We start from the raw sequence: 24,868 nt of genomic DNA, 5'->3' as shown, positions 1-24,868 counted from the left end.
ATGTTAGTGTTGCGTAGGAATAAAAGTTCAGGGCTTGAAGTTTGAAGAGTTTGGGGCTCTCTCTCTCTCTCCTCTTTCACTTCTCTCTCTCGCTCTAGGGTTTTGGGTTTTCCGACATTATTAAATATGCAGCTTACACTTGAGTTCGGGTAAGGTTTTGCTGTATCCATCGAAATTCACTGCTTCTAATGTTGCTTCGGTAAAATTTTAATTTCTGTTTTTCACCAAAAATAAAGAGCTGTCTTTTTTGCCTTTTTTTTTTTTGGCTGAGAATCTGAATTTTAACATTGAGTAGAGTTTTAACGCTTCATCTGTTGCGAATGTTTACTCATCATGGTCTCTCATGTTATCTGGTTCCGTTCTCTTGACATTGTTCATTATATGTTATAGTATTTGGATCGCATTTATTCATGCATAAGCATAACTGGTTCGGAAACTTTTGCTTATAAGCCAAAAGAGAGAGAATTTTATAGCTAGAACTATGTTTTAGGTGGGGAAAAAGTCTTTTCCTCTAAATATCTATTTTGATTTGTAACTAAGGGAGCCTAATTGAAGTGATCATTCAGTGTATGATTCGGAAATATTTATTGGTTCCTAACATAATATGGAAAACAAGTTCATATCTCCCTTCTTTTTATTGAGGATTATAAAATGCATCTTCTTTGTATCACTTCTTTTCTCTATTTGATAAAGCATTTATCATAATAGGGATAGAAAGGTTCCTCGTAAGTGAGTGTTGAGAAACCTTAAGTTTCTCTACTAGTTTACTTATTTAGTTATCATATATCTGATGAGATTTAGAACCTTAAATTTTTGTCTGGTTTGTTAAAATGGCTGAAACATGCAGAGGGGGATTGGAGCTTCTTTGTGACTCTAAGAAGATTCATAATGTCAATATTGAGCAACACAATGGAGAAGACGAGGTAATATATAACTTTAAATGTTATTGAACTTTGATATATATTTTATGCTTGACATTGTTATCAAAGTTTCTTCTTACTTCTCAGTTAACCATGAAAGATTTGCTTTCTTGGGTACGGACGAACTTGATTAAGGAGAGGCCTGAAATGTTCATGAAAGGAGATACTGTGTAAGCTTGATTATCTAATTACATTTGAATTATGCATTGGTAATCGGAAGGAGGTCTTCTAAAGTTAGCTTGTTTATGACAAGAGCAAGGGTATATTTACCATTATTTTAGTTTTAGTCCTAGTGTATCATAAACTTAAAATGGTGTGTCTATTGCCTCTCCAAATTGTCTGTTGCGACTCCTGTTTATGTAATTTCATATAAAGTGCCGTTTTTGTCTTTGTTAATCAAATTAGTAATAAAGATATTTAAATAAAAGTTTCTTAATAGAAGTGACAATTAACACATGACAGTATCAAGACACTACCAATGATTTAATGTAGATACATTCTTGCTCACTTTAGGGACAAATTACATTAGAGGAATCTTCTCCTTGGTAATAATTAGTCAAGTTCCTCATTAACACCCACATAAGGTTTTTCAGTGGACAAGGAGAAATTAAAAAAGAAAGGAGTGTTTATGCTTAAGTTAATTTAAGATTACCTATAGTAATATTATAGTACTGATTACTGAACTATGTTAACATTTGGCTGCGTTGTTTTGTCATGCAGGAGACCTGGTGTTCTTGTCCTTGTGAATGATTGTGATTGGGAGCTAAGTGGTCAACTGAACACAACACTGGAAGAGAAAGATGTGGTGGTTTTTATATCAACCCTGCATGGTGGGTAGGGTTTAGGTGTGATCAAATGCTTGATGAAGCAAATATTATCAAGTGAACCATGATAATTAAATTTTGGAAATCAAATGGGTGTATCTACTTACATAGCCTAGTATGCCATATGCAATTCAGCCTATACTTCCACTGAAATCAAATTTCGGTATTACACTTCACCATGTTCTGCAAGGATGTGAAATTTGTTTGACATTAACAAAGTAAACTTGCTTTTACGCCTTTGGTTATGCTACCATGTAATGTTGTGAGGTCTGATCCGCTTGTTCATGATTTGCTTTATTTATTGGGTAATTAGTTTAACAAAATTTCTTAGATCTCCTCTTTCACATTAGTTTGATCTTTCCTCATTCATATAATCATGTAAAATGGTTTTTGTAATTGAAAAAGGTATAAGGTACTATTTTATTACATAAATTAAGAGAAGTTTGTGTAAGGTAGGAAAAAAAAGGGATAAAGTAAAATTTTATTGAATCTGAGGGACCGAAAGTGTGATTTTCTCTTATTCAATTGGATTCATTGGTTTATTAGTTAAAAATATTTGACTTTCGGCGAATTATAAGCTCCATGATAAGGCTAATAGTTCACCAAGCTTTAGAAATGGCCATGTTAGCTTTGGAGTTTGAATGAATTGTAGCGTATACGAAATCATGCGAAATCTAATTGGAGTTCTACCACTGCTTATAGAAATACGCAGTTGACAATCCTTCATTAATGTTTATTTATACGCTTCCAACCACATTGTGAAATAAGATATTTGAAATTAAACAACACTTTATTTTGGCAATTATTCAATGGGTTTTCACTGAATAAAAAAATTGAAATGAGTAAAAAAACCATGGTAGGGAACTGATGGTTCAAATCCCAGTTTTTTCTATTGTTTAGTGTTTTTTTTTTTTTTTTCTAACTCTTTTGTGTAACCAACTTTGTCCTTAATTTTCAATTAGAAATATTGCAATTTTACATCAGGACACTAATTTCACTTTTGTAAAATAAAAAGCACTTTTATTATGGAATTCTGTAAATATTGTATGTCAGTTAAAGTAAAAGGATCGAATCCCATTTATAAATTATAATGGCATAAATAATAATTTAATATTATGAACGAAATGCTTTATGTTGTAAACATCTTTTAAATAGCAAAACTTTTTGACAGTTGTGTTGAGAGTGGGATTTGAACCCACGCCCTTTCGGACCAGAACCTTAATCTGGCGCCTTAGACCAACTCGGCCATCTCAACTTTGGTGTTAATAACAAAATGTATATATTTATTAATTTATTTATATTAACTTAAAAGTTTTAATTACTTTTAAAATAAAAAATTAAAAAAAATATTTGTAATCATATTTTTCATAATGAGGGTTTTTATTGTAAAATTAAGTGTTAATTGATTTATAATTTAGATTAATAGTTGGAATGCAGGAGTATGTATTACTTTTATTTTTCTGGGTATAAATTTAAAGACCAACAACACTTAGAAAAATAATAAATCCGTACAAAAGCGATACTATAAAAAATTAAGCATTTTCGATTATTAAAAGTGGAACATGTCCCCAAACTAAACAACAACATAAAATGAAAAAAAAATAGAACTCCAAAGCTCTGCCTATTTCCTCTAAATGTGAGTGCTAACTCAATTTTTTTTTTCTTTGCATTGTTTTACCTTCTTTTTTTTTTATCAAACCAGATTTTCTTTTAGTTGTACTTCAAATAAATTAAAATATGATGCAAAATTTGTCACATGAAAATAAAGTATGAAAAAGTCAAAATAATTAAAGCAAAGGAGGGGAACATGGGGGAGAAAAAGAAACAAAGATAGTGAGAGTGGTGGAAAAGAGAAAAAGAACAATGAGATGAAGAAATATAGGTAACAAAGGTGAAACATAAGCAACTAGAAAGGGAGGAGTAGAAATCGAAAAGAAAAAATAAAACTAAAAGGAAGGTGAGTGAAGACAAGAGAAGCCAAATAGAAGGAAGGAAGCACAAGAAAGGAGGTAGAAGAAGAAAGCTGAAGGACTCTCATCAAAGAAAGAGAAGCTCCCACAAAAAAAGAAAAAAAAATCACCAAAAATGGATAAAAAGCCCTCTCATGAAAGAGAGGGAAGACCCCCTCACAAGAGAAAAAAAATTCCTATGAATCCAATCCATATAGTTCCAGCCAATCACATTGCAACATTTATATATATATATATATATATATTTTTTTTTTTTCTCATAAATTATAAAAAACTGACACATGGTGCTATATGTGTAATTGGGGTTGCATATTTTCAGACTACCCAATAATTTTTTCCTACGAGAAGCTGCAGGTACACTTGTTTTGCTATGTTTCAAGAGGTAATGGCCACACAAGACTAGGCTTTCTTGTACTATAAGAAAAGTTCCTGGTTTTTGTTTTTTTATATATGGAAAAAGTCGAGTAGAAAAAACCTAACTCCTTATGTGAAAATAAAAAATAGACAAAAAATTGGGCATTTTATTTTCTTTGAAATAAATTCTTGAGAATATTCTTTAAAAACTTAAACCAATATGAAAATTTCTTTCTCACATTTAGATATTCTAAAATAACTAAAAACTTGAAACAAACAGTCCAAAGTTTTAAGAGCATGTACATTCACATTAAAAACTAATAATTATATAGTAGTTTATACTATCAATAAATCAGATCACGCTACTTATTTGCAAAATTGTTTATAACAATATCGATAATATTTCAAGATAAATAGGTGACAGTTAGCATAAAAGTTTTACGTTTCCAATTCAAACTACTCATGACAGAAGCTTACGGTTCTTTGGCACCTCTTCAACTTTTTCCACTTTTGATTTCTTTGTTGCAAAAATAAACTAGAGTTCCATCACACATTATTATCACCTGTTATCACCCATATTTTACTTTTATTACTTGTTTGCGGGAAGATTTTTTTATGTGATCCCACAAGAGCACGTCTTACCAATTCTTTTGACTTAGTGAATTTGAATATTTATAGGCACACACTATCTTTCACACAGACAAACCTATAGCATAATTGTGTTAAGCTAGACATAGGCGAGATATTGTGTACCAAACTCAGCTACACCAATAACAAAATTTTTTCATGATGTTGACAATTGAACACTTTTAACATACCTTCAGGTGGAAAGTTCAAAAAACAAGGAAGAGAGACTAATGATAAAGGATATTATCCGACACAAAATCTGAAAGATACAAGAATATTCATGAAACAAATTACACTAACCTCAGCATTTCTGTTTCTTTTTTCTTTCGTTTTTCGGAGAAAGAGGAAGGGGGGGGGGGGGAGATGCATAAGAAAGGTAATTGTAACATCAATCAATAAAAGCAAATAGAGAATGACTTGTATTGGCTGCCCAACACAGCAAAGGATACTTTATCAGATGTAAGCTAAAAAATAATGTGTGAACCAAAATGGCATTATTCATTAATTGATGCCATCAAGCCTTTTCTATCCACTTTTTTTTGCTCTCTCCAATTCTTCTTCAGCCTCTTTTAACAGATGTTGTAGTGTTGATACTTTACGCTCTAACCGTTCCACTTGGTCTCCTCTACTAAATAAGGATTGATATGGTGTTTTAAAATGTCTTGAAAATGCTTTCAGAGCTTCAACCCCAGTAACCTATCAATTTGCACTGGCTAATTAAAAGCTGATACAAACAAGCAGGCAGCTAGTAACGGGTGAAAGAAAAGCATACTCACTTGGTTTCAACAGTTTTACAAATAACCATAAGGTTTTTTACCATCACTAGGACACAAACATGAGAATTTGCATTTATTATATATGTAGTACTTATGTATGGATCTTCTCTGAATATCAAAAGAATACACAACTTACCTCTTCTGGGAGCAATGGCAGCTGGGTAATGTTAAAGTCATCATACAACATGTAAAATTGGTCCAGATACTTCTGCTGCATTTTCATTCTTGCTTTAAGTAACTTGGATTCAACATCTACAAGGATAGACTTAGTTTATGCAGACAATAATATAAGATAAAGAAAAGAAATTATAAAAAATGGATATCAAGGAATAGCAAGCACATTACCTTCATCGTCAAAGATTACTTGATTAATGATGATATTATGCGTATCAATCTCAAACCTTGTAAGTTCCTGAACTAATCTTTCTGTTTCATATAGTGAGAGGAATTCAGGAATGCACACACAGACAAAGGTTGTCATGTCCTGTAAGTAGAGAAATACTACAATTTAGGTATCGGAAGGAGATTGGTACATTGGCTGGGGTAACTAACACAAAAGAAAATAAATCAAGACCATACAAATACAAGAATAAATTCAAAGACAAAAAAAACACATCTTGATTGTCATTAAACAAATAAAGGGAAGATAAACAAGACCATGAAATTAAAAAATATAATGACCTACCTCTTGAGCATAACTTCATAAATGTGGAAATTTTAAACAAAGAAAATGTGCTCATGAATTTTATTTTTTTTAAATTGTAGCACCTGAGAGACAGCAAACATGGATGTATATAAGAGTAACTGAAGGAAAGTAAGTCCATTCCTTTTATAAAATATTTACAGAGATATCCATTTTGCAATATGCAGTAAGGGACCTATATTAGCTGTTGATCAAATCCAAACACCAGTTAAAGAATGCTTTGATTGACCTTAATTTTTTCATCCCTCTCACAGATATGATCTTAATTTTCTATGGTTAACACCATCTAACAACTGAAAATAACAGCTGCTACGATAGATATAACATTTCACGGGAAGGAACCTATCCAAGTAATTCCGGCTTTATGTCAATAAAAAGTCATAAATGGGTATGTTGTCCTAGCAGTTAGATCCTAACATTCACAGTTTTCAAGGACTATTAATTAAAAGGAGAAATTCTTTCATGAACATACAAACTACAGTTAAATTAATCTGCAAGAATATAAGCCACAATTTACAGAAGAGTAAACAAGAAATAGTCATTTTCAAAACAACACCGAAAAGAAATTATGTGTATTTCTTACTGGATCTTTGAATTGCTTATTAACTTGTTCGATTACATCCTTCATGCCTTCAAGCCTCCCAAGAATTGCATCATCACCAAAATCATCACCCATGCCAAACATGCGAGTCATCTGCGGTGAAAATATGAAATGACTTCAATTACACAAGAGGTGATGAAACAAAACACTTATCATCTGATGAATCATCAAAGAAGTTATTCCCAAGTTAGGTGCAAAAATTTTATGTTACAAGAACAATGTAAATATTACCCAGAAGAGCAAGATCAGTTGATTTTTCGCATGGAAGTGCTTGGACTATTAAATGCACACATTGGTAAAAACAACTACAAGTTATTTCCATTTTCCAACATCAAATGTGACAAGAGTGACAGTAATACATGAAGTAAATCAGAATGCATCAAATGATGATCATTTAAATGAATGAAGAATGCAACCATGATACTGAGACTGGTCACTAGATTTTGACTATATCGAAGAGATCTCTGGTGATTCAATTCTAAAATGATGGACAACATACATCCACACACTCCATCTTGAATTGTTGTGCAAAGACAGACAAAATAGTTAGTTAGTGTGGGATCACCACACTTACAGGACCAGAATACATCCTTCTTGTATGGAATGAAACATCTGGGAGGAAAAGAATTACATCAAAGAATGGAATGGAGAACAATGATGGGAAGTTGCAACAGAAACAGTAAGATTTCTAAATGAAATGAGAATGTTTTTATACTCTGGTTGACTTGCCAGAGAACCATCAACTTAAGGCAGTAAAAAAAAATAAAAATCGATGGAAGATCAAAAACTTGTTAGTTGGTACTAAATAAATTATAAGTATTCTATGTATGTTAACAAAATATGCTATATTGCACTGACCCCAGACCCCAGTCTTCTATCTATGGAAGAGAATTAGTTAAAATTAAAAATATTAAATTTAAAGATTAAACTGAGCCTAGTGAACATTAATCTAGCAAGAAAATATCATGTGATGCAAGAAATGTCAGTTTCAAGTTCATACCTGATTAAACAAACCACCAAATTTATTTTTTAAAGACATCATTTTTGCAAGACCCTTCTCTAAAACTGTTGGAAATTGCAATAGTCTGAGTGTATGGCCAGTGGGAGCAGTATCAAATACAATAACAGAATAATCCATTGTCTGCACCAATCTGTAAAATTATTATAGATCAAAACACAAAAAAGAATAAAATAAAATAAAAAGTTGGAAGTGATATTTCAAACAAAAATAAAGAAATGGGAGCACCATATACTTGGTTAGAAGATTTCCAGATGAACCAAACATAGCTATGTTTGTTTTGCAAATCAATAAACACTGAATGAAAAATAATATCCACATAGCTCAGTGCAATACAAAATATGCATCCAGCTTTAGATTTAGAGATTACCACATACTGATTCATTTGAGGAAATAAGATTCACCCCTTTCTTGTATAAAATCAATAGTTACCCTTACATGTTTGCTTTGACCTATTGACCCATCATCAAGTATGAAGGTAGTATATAGTTACATACATGACAGGAACAGCACCCTTACGAACCATATCCCCAGGATACTCTTAACTTTAATTTTCACTAATGAAACTGAGAAATCATCATTTGCTACACAGGATGTTAGATGGATTTTGTATAAAACCTTCAATGTGATTTTCTGTTAACAACAGTATTTCATGTGAGATTTAAATTAGGACTCCCAGCATTCAAATTTTCCATTAAAATCAGTTTTCTGAGACGTGAGAAACTGATTGCCATCCCACCACAGCATACCAATATTTCCACCAACACCATCAGCCCAGACACTGATGGTCGTGGGTGCAGGTGCGCGTGTGGTGGTGGTGGTATGAAATTAACACTTGTCAAAAGCTATGAATTTTGCTTATAAAATCCCAAGTAAAACCTCAAGATTGGTCTAACCTAAAGGCTCCAGGTAACAGGCTATAACAACTAGCAAGATATTTTCTCTGCTCTTTGAAACTAATCTCCAAAAATTTACACAAATGACAAATATGAAAATCAGTATCACAACATATTAAGATGTTTCCTTTAGCTTGTTTTCTTTAAGTGATGAAATGATCCTGAGGAAACAGCTAAAGAACTACAACTTAAGTCAGAGTATTTACCAGATTACTGGCAGAGGTGACAACCAAAGAGGCCGCACATCAAAAGCATAACAATATGCTTGCAAGAAATATACAAACAATTTCATACTTAACGTGAAAAATAGACAAGTAAATATGGCAACACTTGTTACGTAAGTATCTATTTCCAGGATTCAAACTTCTGCAAAACTTGTTTCCACAAAGGTTTTTAAAAAATTCTCATAATAAATACGTCCTGAAAGATCACACACAATCATCAATTCATCACCAACCAACCATATTTTATCTTAAACTGTCAAGTCATCCTGAAAAAGGACAAAATAGGGGTGTAATTTCTTAGGTGTATTTAGTATTATTTTCCAATTAAACTTAGGGTATCCCTTTGCTAGCTCATGACAATACTAAGAGTTACAACAACATTAAATACCTTTTACCAAGGTGAAACTCTAATTTTGATAGGTAAACAACAGCAAAAGCACCTAAGAACTATTCCTCCTAAAATCTCAATCCTCTAGGAATCTCAAATTTATATTTAACGTTGTCACATGTTACTCAGTTAACAAGGTGAAACTCTAATCTTGATAGGAAAACAACACCAAAAGCACCTAAAGAAGTTTTGTCCACTCAAAAACTCAATCCTCTAGGATTCTCCCCTTTCCCTCCCACAGACCTCAAACCTAAACCACTTCCCTGATCCTATCACAAACATTACAATACACACCATAAAAACCACCACGTTGAAGTGAACATGATTGAAGGTCAAAACATTCTTACTTCAACATCTCAGCAAAGCTCATAGCCTCATCAATTCCAGGAATTGCACCAGCCAGCTCGGAGAACAAGCTATCAATCCCATCAGAACCACCCATGTCCTCTTGTTCAACGGTAGGATCCACCTCCTATAAAAGCCAATCCCAATACACAACAACACAAAACAATTAAATAAAAGAAAAAATCAATCCCTAGAAAAGGGGTTCATAAAAGTTGAAAATTGACATGATGGGGATGAAGGGTACCATAGCATAGAGATTGGAGAAGCCATGAACCAAAGTGGGGTTTTTGGTGAAACGCTGTTGAAAAGCGTCGCTGAGATTGTGAGCAGGGTCGGTGGAGATTATGAGAACGGAGGAACGAACGGAAGCGAGGAGAATGGAGAGAATGGAACTGCATGTCGTTTTGCCAACGCCACCTTTGCCACCTACGAAGACCCACTTCAGAGATTCTTGCTCAAGAATGTTCTGCACCGTTCCTTCTGGTTGATCTGCCATTGCCACACCCTTCTCTTCGACCAATCACGAGAAAGAGAAACACAATGATGGAGATTGGAGATTGAAGTTAGTGTTTCAACACCGAAGAAACGAACCTGCGAATTTGGTTTTGGATTCCCTTTTTATTTTTTTCTTTTTCAGTATGAATCCAAATCCAAGTCCTGATTAAACCTTCATATTCTGTTTTTTCTTTTCAAAAGTTAATTTAATTTTAAATCAGTTAACTTCTTTTTTAATTAAAGAATTATAACAAAACTCAGTTTTTCACTGTCTAGTGTTGAAAATATGTCATTTGACCATTAAATATAAAAATAAATAATTTTAGTATTTTTATATTATAACTAATTTTTTCTTCTTAATACATGTTAGTTAAATTAAAATACCATAAAATTCAAAAATAATATCTCACTTTCAAGAAAAAAAAAAGGGCTCATGTTTTGTTAAAGTTTTTATTTAAACATGAACGTAGTACTATTTTAGAGATTTGACCCTTAAAATGGATCATCTTGAAGCAAAAAAACGTTTAATGGAAGAGCTTGAAGCATAAAAAAAGTAAAATAAGATACTAAGTCGCTCATAAGAGTATGAGTGAGTGCATATAGAAAAATATATTTGTAAATCTTTACCTAATTTTAAGCTTGTTTGTTTTGAATATATCTCATAGATATATGTAATTTAAATAACAAATAATCTAATATTTAAAAATGGCATCTAAAATGATTGAAAAAGTGAAAATAAAACAAGATATAATTTGATCATTCTGAACAAATTCAAAATCTTTATAGATAAACACAAACTATGGGTCAAATGGAATCCATAAATCAAATTAGGTTCTTGAGACTAAAGATTTATATCTCGTTCTAGAGGACAGCGAAATATTTAGGTTTGAGTTTGAGAATTTTAATATTGGTTCTAAAATTGAGAAGCTTAAAAAATAATTTTTTAAATTTGAGTCCAGCATTTTAGTCCTGAAAAAATTTAAAATATCACGTTAGTCCCCAACTTCTTTTTCCATCATTTATTTTAGTCTTTAGACTCGGATTCCATTAAGAAACTATAACAGAGAGCTAATTTGTCACGTTAAATGCCATATCAGATGTTCAAGTGGCAAGAAACACGTCGTTTGAAAAAGGAACTTGGCAAAACACTTTAATTGTTAAGAACGACGTCATTTTGCATGACTTTGGTTGAATGGTTGTTGCCCCCTAAGGAAAGAGTGACCATTGAAAAGAGTGTTTCCCACAACAACAAATTTCAAGTCATTCTTAAACTCTGGCAAAGGAGGAGAAATGTTATTGCCACTCAGATCCAATAATTTCAGAGACGTTAATTCAACTCACCAAGAAATTTCAATAGTGCCATCACTTCAAAAGTGTAAGGAATCCCCAATTTGTTTCGACAAAATGTAGCACCGGTCTAATAGTAAGGACTTATTAGTAAAGTAGGAGTAACGAGATCTATTTGTAGCAAAACCTCAACTACTTTAATATGATGATTACTCATTGCTTCATGTAATGTAGTGTTTCCATTGTAATTTTTGGCTCTAATGTAGTTCTTGTCTGCTTCTATCCCATGCTCAATGTCAAGAAGAAAATGATTGACATGTTCAATTAGTAACCTTACGATGCTGTAGTGTCTATACCTAGCAGCGACATGAATGAGCGTTTCTCCTTTAGCATTAGGAAGTAGAACGATTTGAAATCTAAGATTATATTTGTGAAGAACCCTAAGTGAAAATGCCAAAATCTCACCTAGAATATCACCTAAATTTATGTTCACAGAACGACGCCATTTTTTGACAATTAAAGGTATTTTGCCACGTTGATTTCCCAAACAACATCGTTTCTTGCCACTTGGACATCTGACATGGCATTTAACATGACAAATCAACTCTCTATTATAGTTTCTTAACGGAGTTTGAGTCTAAGGACTAAATGAATGACAGAGAAGGAAGTTGGAGACTAATGAAATATTTTAAAATTTTCAAGGACTAAAATGCTGAACCCAAACTCTCTCAAGGACTAAAATGAGAGTTTAGTTTTAATAAAACTTAGCATCTATGTCCTAACCTAGAGATCCTATCAAAGGACATGATATTTGGTACTCCTAGTAAAAATTTGTCCTAATAGTTAAATTTCTAGGTAAATTTATTATTTTTTACTACTTAAATAAAAAAATTAAGTAATATTTAGGGCAAAAATTGTTATTTGCTTGTCCAAATATGGAGGCCTTTATTTAGGCTAAAAAATTATAGCCTTGAAAACATTGTTACCCTAGTATGCATCCATGACGTATCTTTAGAATGAAAAGTTCTTGTGGAAAGTTGGATCTTGTGTGGGGTCAATGTTAAAAATTGACTCCATACCTATTTGCTTTATAGGAACATATTTGTTAGGAACTCCATAGAGATAGATACAAGAAATAAACTAATTTTTTTTCTTTAAAGTTTTAGGTGAAGAATTTAAGATAGAATATAAGGAATTACATCTCATTTGCTTCATATGTGAAAAATATGGATATAGGCAAAAAAATTTGTACTAAAAGAACTGAACCTAATCAAGATAATAATAATCATATGACAAGTTGTTTTTCCAAGTTACATGGGCAACATAGGGATTCTTGTATTAAAGAGAATACTAATAAGTAGGAAACTTACATTAGTCAGGATAGGGGTAATATGAATGAACGTGATCAATTTGGTCTTTGGATGTTAACTAAAAATTTCTTTAAGAAGAAATTAGGTCATTCTCAGTCAATTAGTATTCCTAATAGTAATGGGAAAAGGAAAGAAATATTCTCTAGTTTCTAATTTGATATTTTAGGTAATTATGCTCAAGAAATGGGTCAGGATAAGATGTTTGAGTCTAAAAAGCTTCTAATTTCCTTTGTTAATAATGAGTTGAGTCAACATGAATTATCTCCTCTTAAGCAAAATTATAAATATAATAGTGGCCCAAGGGTAAATATACCCATCATATTAAGAAAATGGCTAAAAATAATCAGTTGTCTAAATTTGGGAATATAAATAGGGATAAAGAGGATAATCTCCAAACTGAAATTCGGAATGAGTCATGTAATAATTTGAATAACCAATGGAATAATAATAATAATAATAATAATATAGATACCCTATAATTCATAAAGACCTTCAGGATATAATGAATATGTTAACTCTGTCCAGAATCTGATTGGTCTCAAACCTACCTTCCATTAGAAAACTCAACACCTCTTCAATAATACTCCTATTGATAGACCTCCAGATAGTAATCCTTCTATAGAGATAGATACTTTAGTTAAGGATAACTATACAACCTATAGTGATGCCCAACTTTTGAAACTATAATAATATATCCCAACATTCTAAGGATGTTGTCACTCCTCAATTTTAGAGTTAGTATTTATGAATTGCCTATTTTAAAATTTTAGGGTGTTGAGAGAAAGACTTTTACTAGGTTAATAAATGATTTGATAGTTGTTTAGAAACTAAATTTTATTGCTTTATTTGAGCCTATGATTAATTTGAAAAAAGCTAATAGAATTATTGAAAAAATTAATTTAGATGAATTAGTCAAGGTAGATATTGTTGGATTTTCAAGTGGCATTTAGTGTTGTTGAAACTTTAGGAAAATTAAAGCTTTTATTTAAAAAAAAAAACTAGATATACCATTCACTTAAAAATAAGTAATTATGGTCAAAATGATTGGATCATTTTATCTATTTATGTTAGTTCTCAAGAAAGGTAGAGAGTGCGTTGTTAGAAGGAATTATTTGAGTTTAATTCATCATCTATAAATGTCCTTGGTGTATAGTTGAGAACTTTAACTCCGTTTTGTTTGAAACAAAAAAGTTAGAGAGTAAACCTATTAACCTTACCTAAATTAAGGAGTTTGCATATTGCTTGAATATATTTGATCTATAGGATATGAGATTTAAGAGTAGCCCCCTTCACTTAGTAGAAGGGAAATATAAAAGAAAGGATAGATACGGTTGTAACTAATGAACCTTGACATCTCATATTCCAATATAGTTCTCTCATACATCTATTTTCTTCTCTAAAAATATTGATCCCTCAATTAGTAATGCTATTTCTGATTGCTTAGGTATTAACTCTTGTAAGCATATAGAGAATTACCTTGGAATACCTATTGTCTCATATAAACTCACTAGGAACCAATTTTTTTCCTTGATTGATAAAGTTAGGAAAAAAAATTATCTTTATGGAAAATAAATTCGTTATCCTTAGCTGGTTAGGTGACTCTTGGTCAATCTTATAGTATGAGTATTCTCTCATATATCATGCAAACCCTTTGCATTCCTTGCTCTTTTTGTCATGAGATTAATAACATTTGTAAGAAGTTTATTTGGGGCTCCTGGAAGGAAGTGTCATCTCATAGAGGGATAAAATTTGTTCTCTTAAAAATGAAGGGAGTTTGAGTTTCGGAGATTTGAATACTCTTAATAAAGCCTACATGATGAAACTTTGTTGGAGGTTGGTTAATTCCTCCTTTAACCTTTGGGCCAAAGTGCTTATGCAAAAGTATAAATTTAGGCTTAGGAGTGAGATTCATATTAGGAATAATAACACTAAGTCATCCCACCTATGGAAGGCAATGATGTCTGTTTGGTCCCATTTCTCTAAAGGCCTGGGTTAGGTTGTTAGAGATGGCATGTCAATCAAATTTTGAACAAATAAGTGGGTCCCTAACTTCTATAATCTATCTAATTTTGCAAAGTCCCCAATCTCTGACTCTGTTTTTGATCTCCTAGTGGCTATGTTTACTGTTAATGGAGAATAGGATTGGTGTAGAATCTCTTCTATTCTTCCTCCTCTGGTCTGCCATTCTATTAAAATAATTAGACCCCCTGTTAGATTTGATGGCCAGGATTCTGTGTGTTGACTTTTGACCAGCAATGGGATATTTTCTATTAAATATGCTTACTTGTTGTTGTGCCAAAATAGGCAGACTAATAGGGCTCTATCTGGAAATGGGATGGTCCTCCCAAATTTGTCTTTTTTCTTTGGAAAACAGCTCATGAAAAATTATTAACTAATGAAGAAAGATTTAAAAGAAAAATGATTGATTCTCCTTTATGTTATAGGTGTAGTGTTAATCAGGAAATGCACGTTTTGAGAGATTGTTTTTATGTAAAAGCTATGTGAAGTTACTTTATTTTTGCTAATTAGTAGGTAAAATTTTTCAGTGTTGGACTATCTAGTTGGTTATTAAATAATCTTTCTTCTTCTAACCATCACAAGTTTCAAAATTGAAAGTCTATTTTTAGTATTGTTATTTGGTATTTGTGAAGGGCTAGAAATGATTTTATTTTTAATAATCAATTAGTCAAACTTGCTAATGTTGTTGTAAAGACTTTGTATGATGTTGATTATTTTTCCTTGTGTTGTAAGAAAAGCTATTCTCTTATCCTAATCAATTGAGATCCTATTGTGATTTGAGATGGACTCCCCCTCCTACTTATCAATTCAAATTAAATATGGATGGAGCCATTTCTAAAACTATTGGTATTACTGCGTGTGGGGGTTTGATTAGGATGCCAGGAAAGATGTATCACTAGTTTCAACGGCATAATTTACTTTTGCACCCTTGTGGCTGCCGAGCTTTATAGTCTATTTTTTTGCATTCAATTGGTGGCTCAACTTAACCTTTCTATTATATAGATTGAATTTGATTTAAAGGAAGCAATTGTGCTTATTTTGAAGTTATAGCCAGATTCTCATCCTCTATTTTTCCTAATCTGTAAGATTAGAAAAGCTTTTAAAGTTGTCTCATGTTTGTAAAAGTTAATTTTTGTGCATATTTCTTGATCAAACTAGGATTAGATTTGCCCTTTCCTTTCTATCAGTTTTCTAACCCTTTCTCATCTCTGCTTCCTTTTTTAAGTTTAGACTCTTGTAATTTTGTTTTTCTTAGATTTATGGTGTAATTTTGTGTTTGTTGGATGTTAAGGCCCTTTGTTGAGAAAAAATAAAAAAAATTAAAATTAAAATTACATTAAATAAATATTTGTATTGAAGTTATTAAAATTCAATTCATCATTGCTTCTAATTTTAAACAATTATTATAATTATACGTTATCCTATTAATTATATCCTCTCATTTAAGAAAATATATTATAATTATTATATTTTAAAAGTTTTATTAAAAACATTTTTTATTTATTTTTATGAACACTTTAATAGTTATAATGCATAGATTTTAAAACGTCTAAACTAAAGGAATTATATTTACAAGATTTATTATTTATTCATAAATTTCTTACATTTTTCTCTCAAAACTTCAAACATACTTTCAACTACTTTGGTATCTAATTTACAAAAATAACAACATAAGCACAAAGGCAGAAAATATTATATAATTTGACATTTTACAGCTTCAAACTTACCTCAAAGGGAGACGTGACTCCTAAGTGTTGGAATGTGTAAAATAAGTAAAAGTTTATTAATTATTAGTTTGAAAAGAATTAAATATATGAAGTATTTTAATTAAATTAAGAATAAATATATTTTTATTTCTTCTCTTGATACATTTCCTATCAGATAAATAAATCCAAAATTTTCATTGTAAGAGTAAAATATAAACCTAACCTATATCCAAAGCAACCAACCTAAAAGAACCGTAGAGTGGCTTTCTTCTCTTTTCCTTTCACTACACATCTAGCTCATCAAATTCAATTTATAATTATATTTCCTTAGGCATTAAGATTTCCTATTTAAAGTTTCCTTGTAAACATTTTTTTTTTAAATTTTGTTTCACAAAATCTTTCAAATTATGGCGTATTCTTAATATAGACTTTTTAAATCAAATAATTAAGACTTCGTTCCCACAAATTGCACACCTGAACTTTATGAATCAAGCATAACTGACCCAAAAAAATAGACATGTTTGAGGTACAAAGGATATATATTCATGTGCAAAGAGTGAAGGATAACTCCACTAACAGAGGGAAATATGCGTGACATGACAATCACAATTCTCGGACTAGGGAAAATCGAATTTGTATCAACAAAAACGACAAGAAACGCTTGCATATTCAATGGAAGTTTCCATCATTTGGACCCAAGCAGGTGAAAAGGAGTATTGGGTGAAAATGTAACATGAATGAAATCAATCGATATGAGACATGAACACATTTTCCAACATCAAGTTTACATATCTATTCTTTGTCTTGCTAAATAAATTAATGAAAAAAGTTATTCAAAATCATTGTAAGAATGTACTAAAAAATACAGTAAAGATAGATTGATAATATTTTAAAAAAAAAATTAATCAACCAACGTCCTAAAAAGTTTATTAATATTTGTCTCTTTTAAAAAATATTAAGTATATATTCTTTTAACACTTAACATCAATGTTTAAAGTTAATCTTAAATAAAAATAAAATATTTATAATAAATAATATCTATTACATCAGCCCCTACAATACCGTTCTTTTAAGCACAGTTTCATTATTGATTAAAACGTTATTAAGATTCACGAAATGAAATAAATTTATGTATTAATATCATGCATATATTTGTAATTTTAATAATTTTTTACTAATAAATAAAAAATTATCAGAAAAAATACATTATAGGAGGTGTAATTAACATGAAAAATTCTAAATAGTGACGAATAACTAAAGCTAGCAGTTACAGTTACATTACAATGACTAACGCCCTTGATTTCTGCCAAGTTTTTCTCTCTCTTTTTTCTAATTAACTATTCCACTAATCAAATGAATTCATACGGTTTTCGTACTCAAATAACTATTCGTATTATGTATCGGTCTCAATTAACATTCCTCTAGTAATTATTTCAAGGATTCATGCGTAGAGACTAAGTATATGTATATATATACAGCCAAGGATTCAGAAAAATCTTCAATTGAAGCTGAGAATTTTCCTTGACAATGAAAGCTTTGGAAGCTTGTTCTTCATCCTTTTCATCAACCGCATGCACTATTTACAAGTATTGTCAACATTAGGCCACTTCATATATACGATTCAGTGTTTACAGTTCCAACCGCTAGGTACACAAAACATCAAGAAAATCTAGCTAATCCAACCGACAATTACACAAACGAATTCTCAACATTAATTGATGAATCTTATATAGCGTAGCGCAAAACAAAACTTTCATAAATTCGCCAAAAAATCTATAAAAATATGAAGAACATTATAACTTGTAAGCAATAACTAAGAAAAACATAACTAAAATTGCTAATATTTATTTATACACAAAAAAAAAAAACATGATTCGAACAACTTCACGTTGATTGAGAAGACATATACAACAACGAAGAAAGTAAAAGGGTGATGAAAAGAAAGGTTATTTTCATGTTCCCGTTGACGTGTAGCTAGCTAGGTACGATGTGAAGGTGTAATCTTGATAACGAGGCCGGGGAAGACATCATCAGGATCATGGATATGAGGGTTGTTTTCAACTATAAAGGGGTCATCACACTTGTCACTGATTGTGTGAAGTGTCTCACCTTCTCCAACAACATAGATTTCATCGCATGGGCGTGACAAGAGTTGGGTGTTTGTGAAGTTGGCATGACTTGGAAGCATAGAGCTGTCTCTAAACATGCTTAGGAGTAAGAGGGCCGCAAGGAGAAAAGCACAGTACCATGAAGCTGCATCAGCTATGGCTTTTGAACCTAAGACTTGTCCCTTTCTGTTTCTGTGGTTGAAAGCCATCACTTTGTGTGAGCGTGTGTGTGAGAGAGAGAGAGAGAGAGAAAGAGAGAGAGAAATGGGTATGGGAAAGAAGAGAGCTTAGAAGTTATAAAGAAAAAATTGGGTGTGAGGGGGTCAGTTTTGGCGGTTATTTAGGAGTGGGGATGATGGTATTACGTGAATCAATCACCCTCTTTTTCGCCCAAAACTACCCTTCTTAGTCCTTTCTAGTTTTTAGAAAATTCTCTTCATGTGGTTTTTGAACCTGGGGGGTTTATTTTTTCCATTGGAATTATCATAGTTGTTTGCCAAATTTGTCCACAATATAGGGAAATCTAATGGAACATCTAAAAATGACTCAACGAGGAAATCATGCATAAAGCACTTGTGCAATACCAAAAAGGTATGTTTAAGTTACTTGATAGAGTAAATAATTTCATCTTAAGTAAATTAATAAAATTATTTGAAAAAAAAAACTCAAACAAACCCATATTTGACGAATGATTGGAACATCTTATATTGTATTAAGTTACTAAGTTCTGAACTAGTGAGATTAAGAAAGTCTTGGATAATTTACATTGCTGAGGTTGATGAAAATTTCATTTCTTGGCAGGTGTTTAGTGAGTAGTTGGGTGAATGAGTGAGGAGTCGCAAGTGATGGTAAATGGGTTTAAAACAAAATAAAAAGAAAAGAAATGCAATGATGCATGTCTTGAAAAATGAATGGAAGAACGGTTTGGATTGGGTGAACGTTGGTAGAGGGCTTAATGATGGCTAAAACCGCGGTCATGCATGTTTAATGGTGGGCTGTTGACTAGCTTATGGGGTCATAATTTTAGTGCTTTCGGATATGCCTCCGCCACCCAAAGAAGAAACAGATAAATTTTGGTTGAGGAATATGTTGCATATATTGTGATAGTGACAATTTCAATAAGTTAATAAACATTAATCAAATTTAAGAGAAGAAAATAAGTACATTTAGAACAAACATATTTAAATTTATAAAATATATACATAATTAAATAAATAAAATCCAAACATTATACTTTGAGAAAATAAAATTTTTAAAATAATAATGCAGATGTAATTATGAATAGTCAATTAAATATGAATATTAAATTTAAGAAAGAGAAAAATAACATGTCATTCTTTAAGAAAAGTATATTAAAAAATTAAACGAAATCATCCTCTAATTAATTTTGTAATACTTGCTAGTTTCCTCATTGAAGATAGGCCTTTGTTTACTATTCAGAGTACATCTATTGTCAATGTATTTGGTTATTGAAATATAGGGACTCCTTCTATTATTGTTTTCAATGACATATATATAACATGTGTATTCGCTCGCTATTTAATAATTAATATAATGTAATCATACCAAAAATTGACAAGTAAATTTGCCAAATAAAGACATCTTTATCAGATATTTAACTTCTAACGCTTGTATTGATTCTCTTACTAAGGATGTTGTTAGAGCAAACAAGCAACTTTACTTGTAAATTTTTATCAGGATTACATTATTAAAAGAAAAAAAAAAACCTGGCAATAAGTGAGTTTCAAAATATATACAGTGATTTACTTTTAGATATTTTATAATAAAAAATGTATTTCGTTAGTTAAAATTATAAAAAATTATTTTTTTTATTTTAGTAAAATTTATAATTTCAGCTTTTTTAGAAGTTATTAAAAACAAATTTAAAAAAACTAAATTTATATTATTTTAGCTTCTAATTTTTTTTATTTTAACCAAACAATTAAATAACTGAAAAGTAATTTAAAAAAAATGATGTTTATTTCATCCAAAACACTTTCTCAGACGGTGGGGGAGCGATACTTTTTTTAATGAAAAAAGAATATCTGTAGTTATTGAAAAATAAAAAGAAATCCATAATATTAGATAATTTTACATTCGTAATTATCAGATTGTTATGGGCATTCTGAAAATTCCTCTAATTGTTATTTTCCACATTTTTATTAAGAAAGGATATAAAAGCAATGTGCAATACAAGGAAACGCTCACCACATTTATCAAAGCAAGAGAAGTAAAAATGGAACAAAGTGAAGGAGAGAAAAATTGAAATTGCAAAATTCAATTTGATATATATATATATATATATATATATATATATATTGTATTTACAATGGATATTGTTCATTGTTCAATACAGCTCAGTGAAAAATAAATTGATTGCTCTGAGCACTGCATCAAGAGGAAGCAGATGCATACAGTATCATTCAAATTGTATCGTTCAAATTTCTATAGTTAAGAGGAAGCCATCTTGGGTTCTTCCCACCATTTCCAAACCATCAGCAAACCAGTACCGTCCCCAGTGAAGAAGAGACCACCAGGACCTAACTCCATAGATCGAAGCTCTCGCTTTGCAAACAAACGACCTCTCTCTGAAAATGATGGCAATTCATACATGCGAACTGAATTGTCTCTACATGAGACAAATAATATTGGCTTCTCTTCTGCATTAGTCATCCCAAAAAGTGAAACAACACCCTACAATAAAAGCAAAATATCAGCTGGATGTCTACAAAATGACAACACAATCAAATTATATTCTATATTCCCAGAAGTTTTAGTTGTTAAGTAACTTACATTTTCCTCTCGGTGCGTATATGTCACCTTCAAAGTTCCCTCTTCAGTGGCAACCCAGACTTTAATTGTGCAGTCAGATGAACTTGATAACAAATAATGGTCCCAACAAATAAGGGATGTGACCATGTCAGTATGCTCATTAAGTGTCATCTTACACTGTAATGTATCAAGGTCCCAAACCTGAAGAAAACAAAATATCAAGAGCTGTTCATCAAAAATTACATATTTGAACAATCTCCAGTTCAAAAAAAGTACATATCTTCTAAAAAACTCCACATGGAGCAATATACATACCTTTATACTTTGGTCCTTGGACCCTGAGAACAGCGTTTTGCCTCCAACAACCAGGCAAACAACAGCTTTAGTGTGGCCAGTGAGTGAAGCAACTGGTTCAAAAGGGGTCGTGGCTTCAGAGCTAGAGCTGCCTCTCCATGCAGAAATTACACCATTCTGCAATTTAAATAATCAGATGATACATAAATCGTTTGATGACAGAACAGAAATGTTTAAGAGAGAATTACAATTAAATAACCATAAACCATGGTACGGTTAGTTACCTCTGCTGCAGCAAAAAGTGTATCATTGCCAACAACCATGGCAAGGACTTGTCCTTTAGGTCCATCAAGAGTAAATTCTGAAGCAGTCTGAATATTCCAAGCCTTCACAATAACCACATCCATGTAATCAGCTTACAAGCACTACTCCTATATAAAAGACATAATCACACAATGAAAAAAGAGAGCATACCTTGACAGCATTTCGCACACCAACAAAAATCCATGGCCCCTCGCTGATCAAAGAGCTAACTACAGCCCCAAGATTTATCACATTTGCAGATTGACCATTGTGGCAGTCCCATATACGAACTGTCCCATCAGTGCTGCCGGAATAAAGCTTGTCAGACCCAACTGGAAGGGCAATCCCAGTGATGACCTGTTGTCAAAAGCTTAAATTTAATTACTCCAAAGATATTAACATAAAAGAGAGGCACGCAGATAGCAGCATATAGTTACACTATAATGCTCTACGATTCTAATCAGTAACTAGTAACTACTATAACATCAAATAAAAACTTGGGTCACAGATCAAATTAGATTAAATTATAATAATAAAGAATTATTGCAGAAGAATTTTATAGAAAACTCTGTTGTGTTTAATATTAAAAGGGGTATTAGAGTCAGCTACCTTCTTGTGGCCTTCAAGCTTTGCCAAAGTGGAAAACCCATCACCATAAAACCATGAATGTAAATTCCGGCACCGTTCACCATGTACACAATTGCCATTTGTCCAATATTTACATATAATTGGTGATGGCTTCTGAGAACTCTTGGCAACACTTGTCCCATCTTCTTTATCTGCACTCTTTCTAATCAATACTGTCTTTGAGTTACTCTTGGAGGTGTTCTCAGACAGATGGAGCCTCCTTGAATAACGATAAGCAGTATTGGGCCTTCTGGCATCGTGATAAGGAGTAGATGGCAGTGGTGATTCTCCGTGCAAAAATCTGCATGGATTTCTGTTGCATTTACCAGCTTGCCAATACACACACGTCGTCCCACCGAATTGCTCCGTCCTTTTCGCGACCCTTATATCCATAATGCTATAAAAACACGAATATTCCAATTGCATCTCTAATCAGACACCGTATCCTATCAATAAATCCTCCATAAACCACAAGCCGATGTCCCAAATTTTCCATTACAAAACTCAGTAACATAGTTGTAAAGCAAACAATGAACACAGACACCAAAAACTACACCAAACCCTATATTTGCACCCAGGAAGCACGCAGAACTTCAACGAGATTATTGAGATGGGAGAAATCCTATACTCTCGCAGATCATCTATAGTAAAAGAGACAGAGAGAGAACTCTAACACGAAGATTATTTTTGGGTACGAAGAAGAAGCAAACCTGAGTGAGTAAAACGCAGCGAAAAGCCTCACACAACGATCACGATCAGATAAGAACGATTAGAGAGTATAAAATAGGAGAAAAAAGTTTTCTAAGTCCCTATTTATGGCTGCAAGTGATTATTTATAGATTTGCTCCATGATCAGCATCTAAATTTTAAATTATAAGTTTCTGTTGTAAAACAGAAAGTCTGCTAAAAAAATCTTAACCGATTTAAAAAATTTAAAAACAAAAATATCTACGATAATATTAAAAATTAAAAAAAGGTAAATTTTTAATATAGTATTTAAAATACTATGTATTAAAATATGAATTTTTACATAAAATAATTGAAATATAAAAATTTAAAAATAAAATTATTAATTTTAAAAATATTTAAAATTTTAAAATATTTTTTTTAAATTAATTAAAATTTTAGAATTAAAAAATTATCGAATTTTTAAATTAACTTATCTTATTTAAAAAAATGTTGGCAATTTTTAAGTATCATGTTTCTGTTTTTTTTTTTTTAATTTTCATATTTTAATATGTAATATTTTTAAATCTCATATTTAAATTATTTGTTTTGAAATAATTTTTAGAATATTTATAAAATAAATAAATAAAAATATAAAGATCAATTTTTATTATTTTTTGTTGTTAAATAAGATCATTTGTAACTTAATTTAACTAATTTATTTATTTCAAAGTGAGTATTTATAATATATATATATATATAATTTAAATTATACTGTAATTGAAATTTATCGTGTTTAGTTAGTGATTAAAATAGGGTAAGGAAGAATTTGACAAAAGAAGTTTCTAAATTAAATTATTTAAAAAAAATATTTGCTAATTAAAAATTTAAAAAAAATACACGAGATAAAAGTGAGAATAAAAATAATGACATTTTTATATTATATTTAAAAATAATATATATATATATATATATATTAAAATATGAAATTTTAAAATAAATATAGAAATATAAAAATTCTTATTTATTATTTTTGAAAAAAATTAGTTAATTTATTAAAATTCAAAAATGTTATTGATAAATTTAAATATTTATTTATTTTATTCATAAATTGTTAATAATAATATTTGAGTCTCGTATTTTTCTAATATGTTCTAAATTGTATATTTTAATATATGATATTTTAAAGTTCTATAATTGAATTCACTTGAAAGTATTGCTAGTGTAAATTTATCTATAAAGTAAATACATAATAATATAAATGTCACTTTTAAATTTTTTTAATAAGTATATAAGTAAAAATTTATTTAATTTAAATTATACTGTAATTTAAATTTAATAAAATTCAGTTAGTGACTAAAAAATAATAAGAAAGAATTTGATAAAAAGGAGTTGTAAAATTAAATTTTATCATATTTCATTCATTTATAAAAGTTAGTGGAAAGTCCATGAAAAAAATTAATCAAGCAATTAAAAGATATGATTCAGATTTGAAAATAATAGAACGTATAATACCTATTTAAAAAATTTTAGCATGAAAAACAAATAAAATATTCTATATTATAGTTTAAAAAA

General features: G+C 30.8%; 4 protein-coding genes and 1 non-coding gene across 6 annotated transcripts; 1 reads left to right on the top strand and 4 right to left on the bottom strand.

The window, feature by feature from the left end:
- Positions 1 to 6: 6 nt before the first annotated feature.
- LOC113849688 (ubiquitin-related modifier 1 homolog 2) lies at positions 7 to 20,511 on the top strand. Its single transcript, XM_027479766.1, has 5 exons — positions 7 to 149; positions 848 to 923; positions 1,008 to 1,090; positions 1,641 to 1,801; positions 20,500 to 20,511. Exons 1-4 carry the CDS (start codon positions 127 to 129, stop codon positions 1,756 to 1,758), a joined length of 300 nt encoding a protein of 99 aa, XP_027335567.1. The 5' UTR covers positions 7 to 126; the 3' UTR covers positions 1,759 to 1,801; positions 20,500 to 20,511.
- On the bottom strand, positions 2,919 to 2,999 carry TRNAL-AAG. Its single transcript has one exon. It is a non-coding gene; the product is annotated as a tRNA-Leu (tRNA).
- LOC113848925 (ATPase ARSA2) lies at positions 4,926 to 10,324 on the bottom strand. 2 transcript variants are annotated; one of them, XM_027478352.1, is made up of 7 exons: positions 9,891 to 10,324; positions 9,649 to 9,773; positions 7,776 to 7,926; positions 6,758 to 6,868; positions 5,817 to 5,955; positions 5,608 to 5,723; positions 4,926 to 5,391 (listed from the first exon to the last, which is right to left on the bottom strand). In XM_027478352.1, exons 1-7 carry the CDS (start codon positions 10,140 to 10,142, stop codon positions 5,221 to 5,223), a joined length of 1,065 nt encoding a protein of 354 aa, XP_027334153.1. In that variant the 5' UTR covers positions 10,143 to 10,324; the 3' UTR covers positions 4,926 to 5,220. The 2 variants fall into 2 exon arrangements, with proteins under 2 accessions (XP_027334153.1, XP_027334154.1); XM_027478353.1 differs by having other exon boundaries at positions 5,244 to 5,419; positions 9,891 to 10,290.
- LOC113849687 lies at positions 18,502 to 18,840 on the bottom strand. Its single transcript, XM_027479765.1, has one exon. The coding sequence runs from the start codon at positions 18,838 to 18,840 to the stop codon at positions 18,502 to 18,504; it is 339 nt and encodes a 112-aa protein (XP_027335566.1).
- A 571-nt stretch (positions 20,512 to 21,082) lies between the features above and the next one.
- On the bottom strand, positions 21,083 to 23,020 carry LOC113851518 (zinc finger CCCH domain-containing protein 48-like). The gene is made up of 6 exons (XM_027482026.1): positions 22,610 to 23,020; positions 22,172 to 22,357; positions 21,982 to 22,083; positions 21,719 to 21,874; positions 21,425 to 21,604; positions 21,083 to 21,325 (listed from the first exon to the last, which is right to left on the bottom strand). Exons 1-6 carry the CDS (start codon positions 23,018 to 23,020, stop codon positions 21,083 to 21,085), a joined length of 1,278 nt encoding a protein of 425 aa, XP_027337827.1.
- Between the last annotated feature and the right edge of the window lie 1,848 nt (positions 23,021 to 24,868).

Source organism: Abrus precatorius, unplaced genomic scaffold (genome assembly GCF_003935025.1).
Source record: "Abrus precatorius isolate BTA unplaced genomic scaffold, Abrus_2018 Scaffold9, whole genome shotgun sequence".
Lineage (NCBI taxonomy): Eukaryota > Viridiplantae > Streptophyta > Magnoliopsida > Fabales > Fabaceae > Abrus > Abrus precatorius.
The sequence above is the reverse complement of the archived record's forward strand: the minus strand, read 5'-3'. Positions and strand labels throughout refer to the sequence as shown.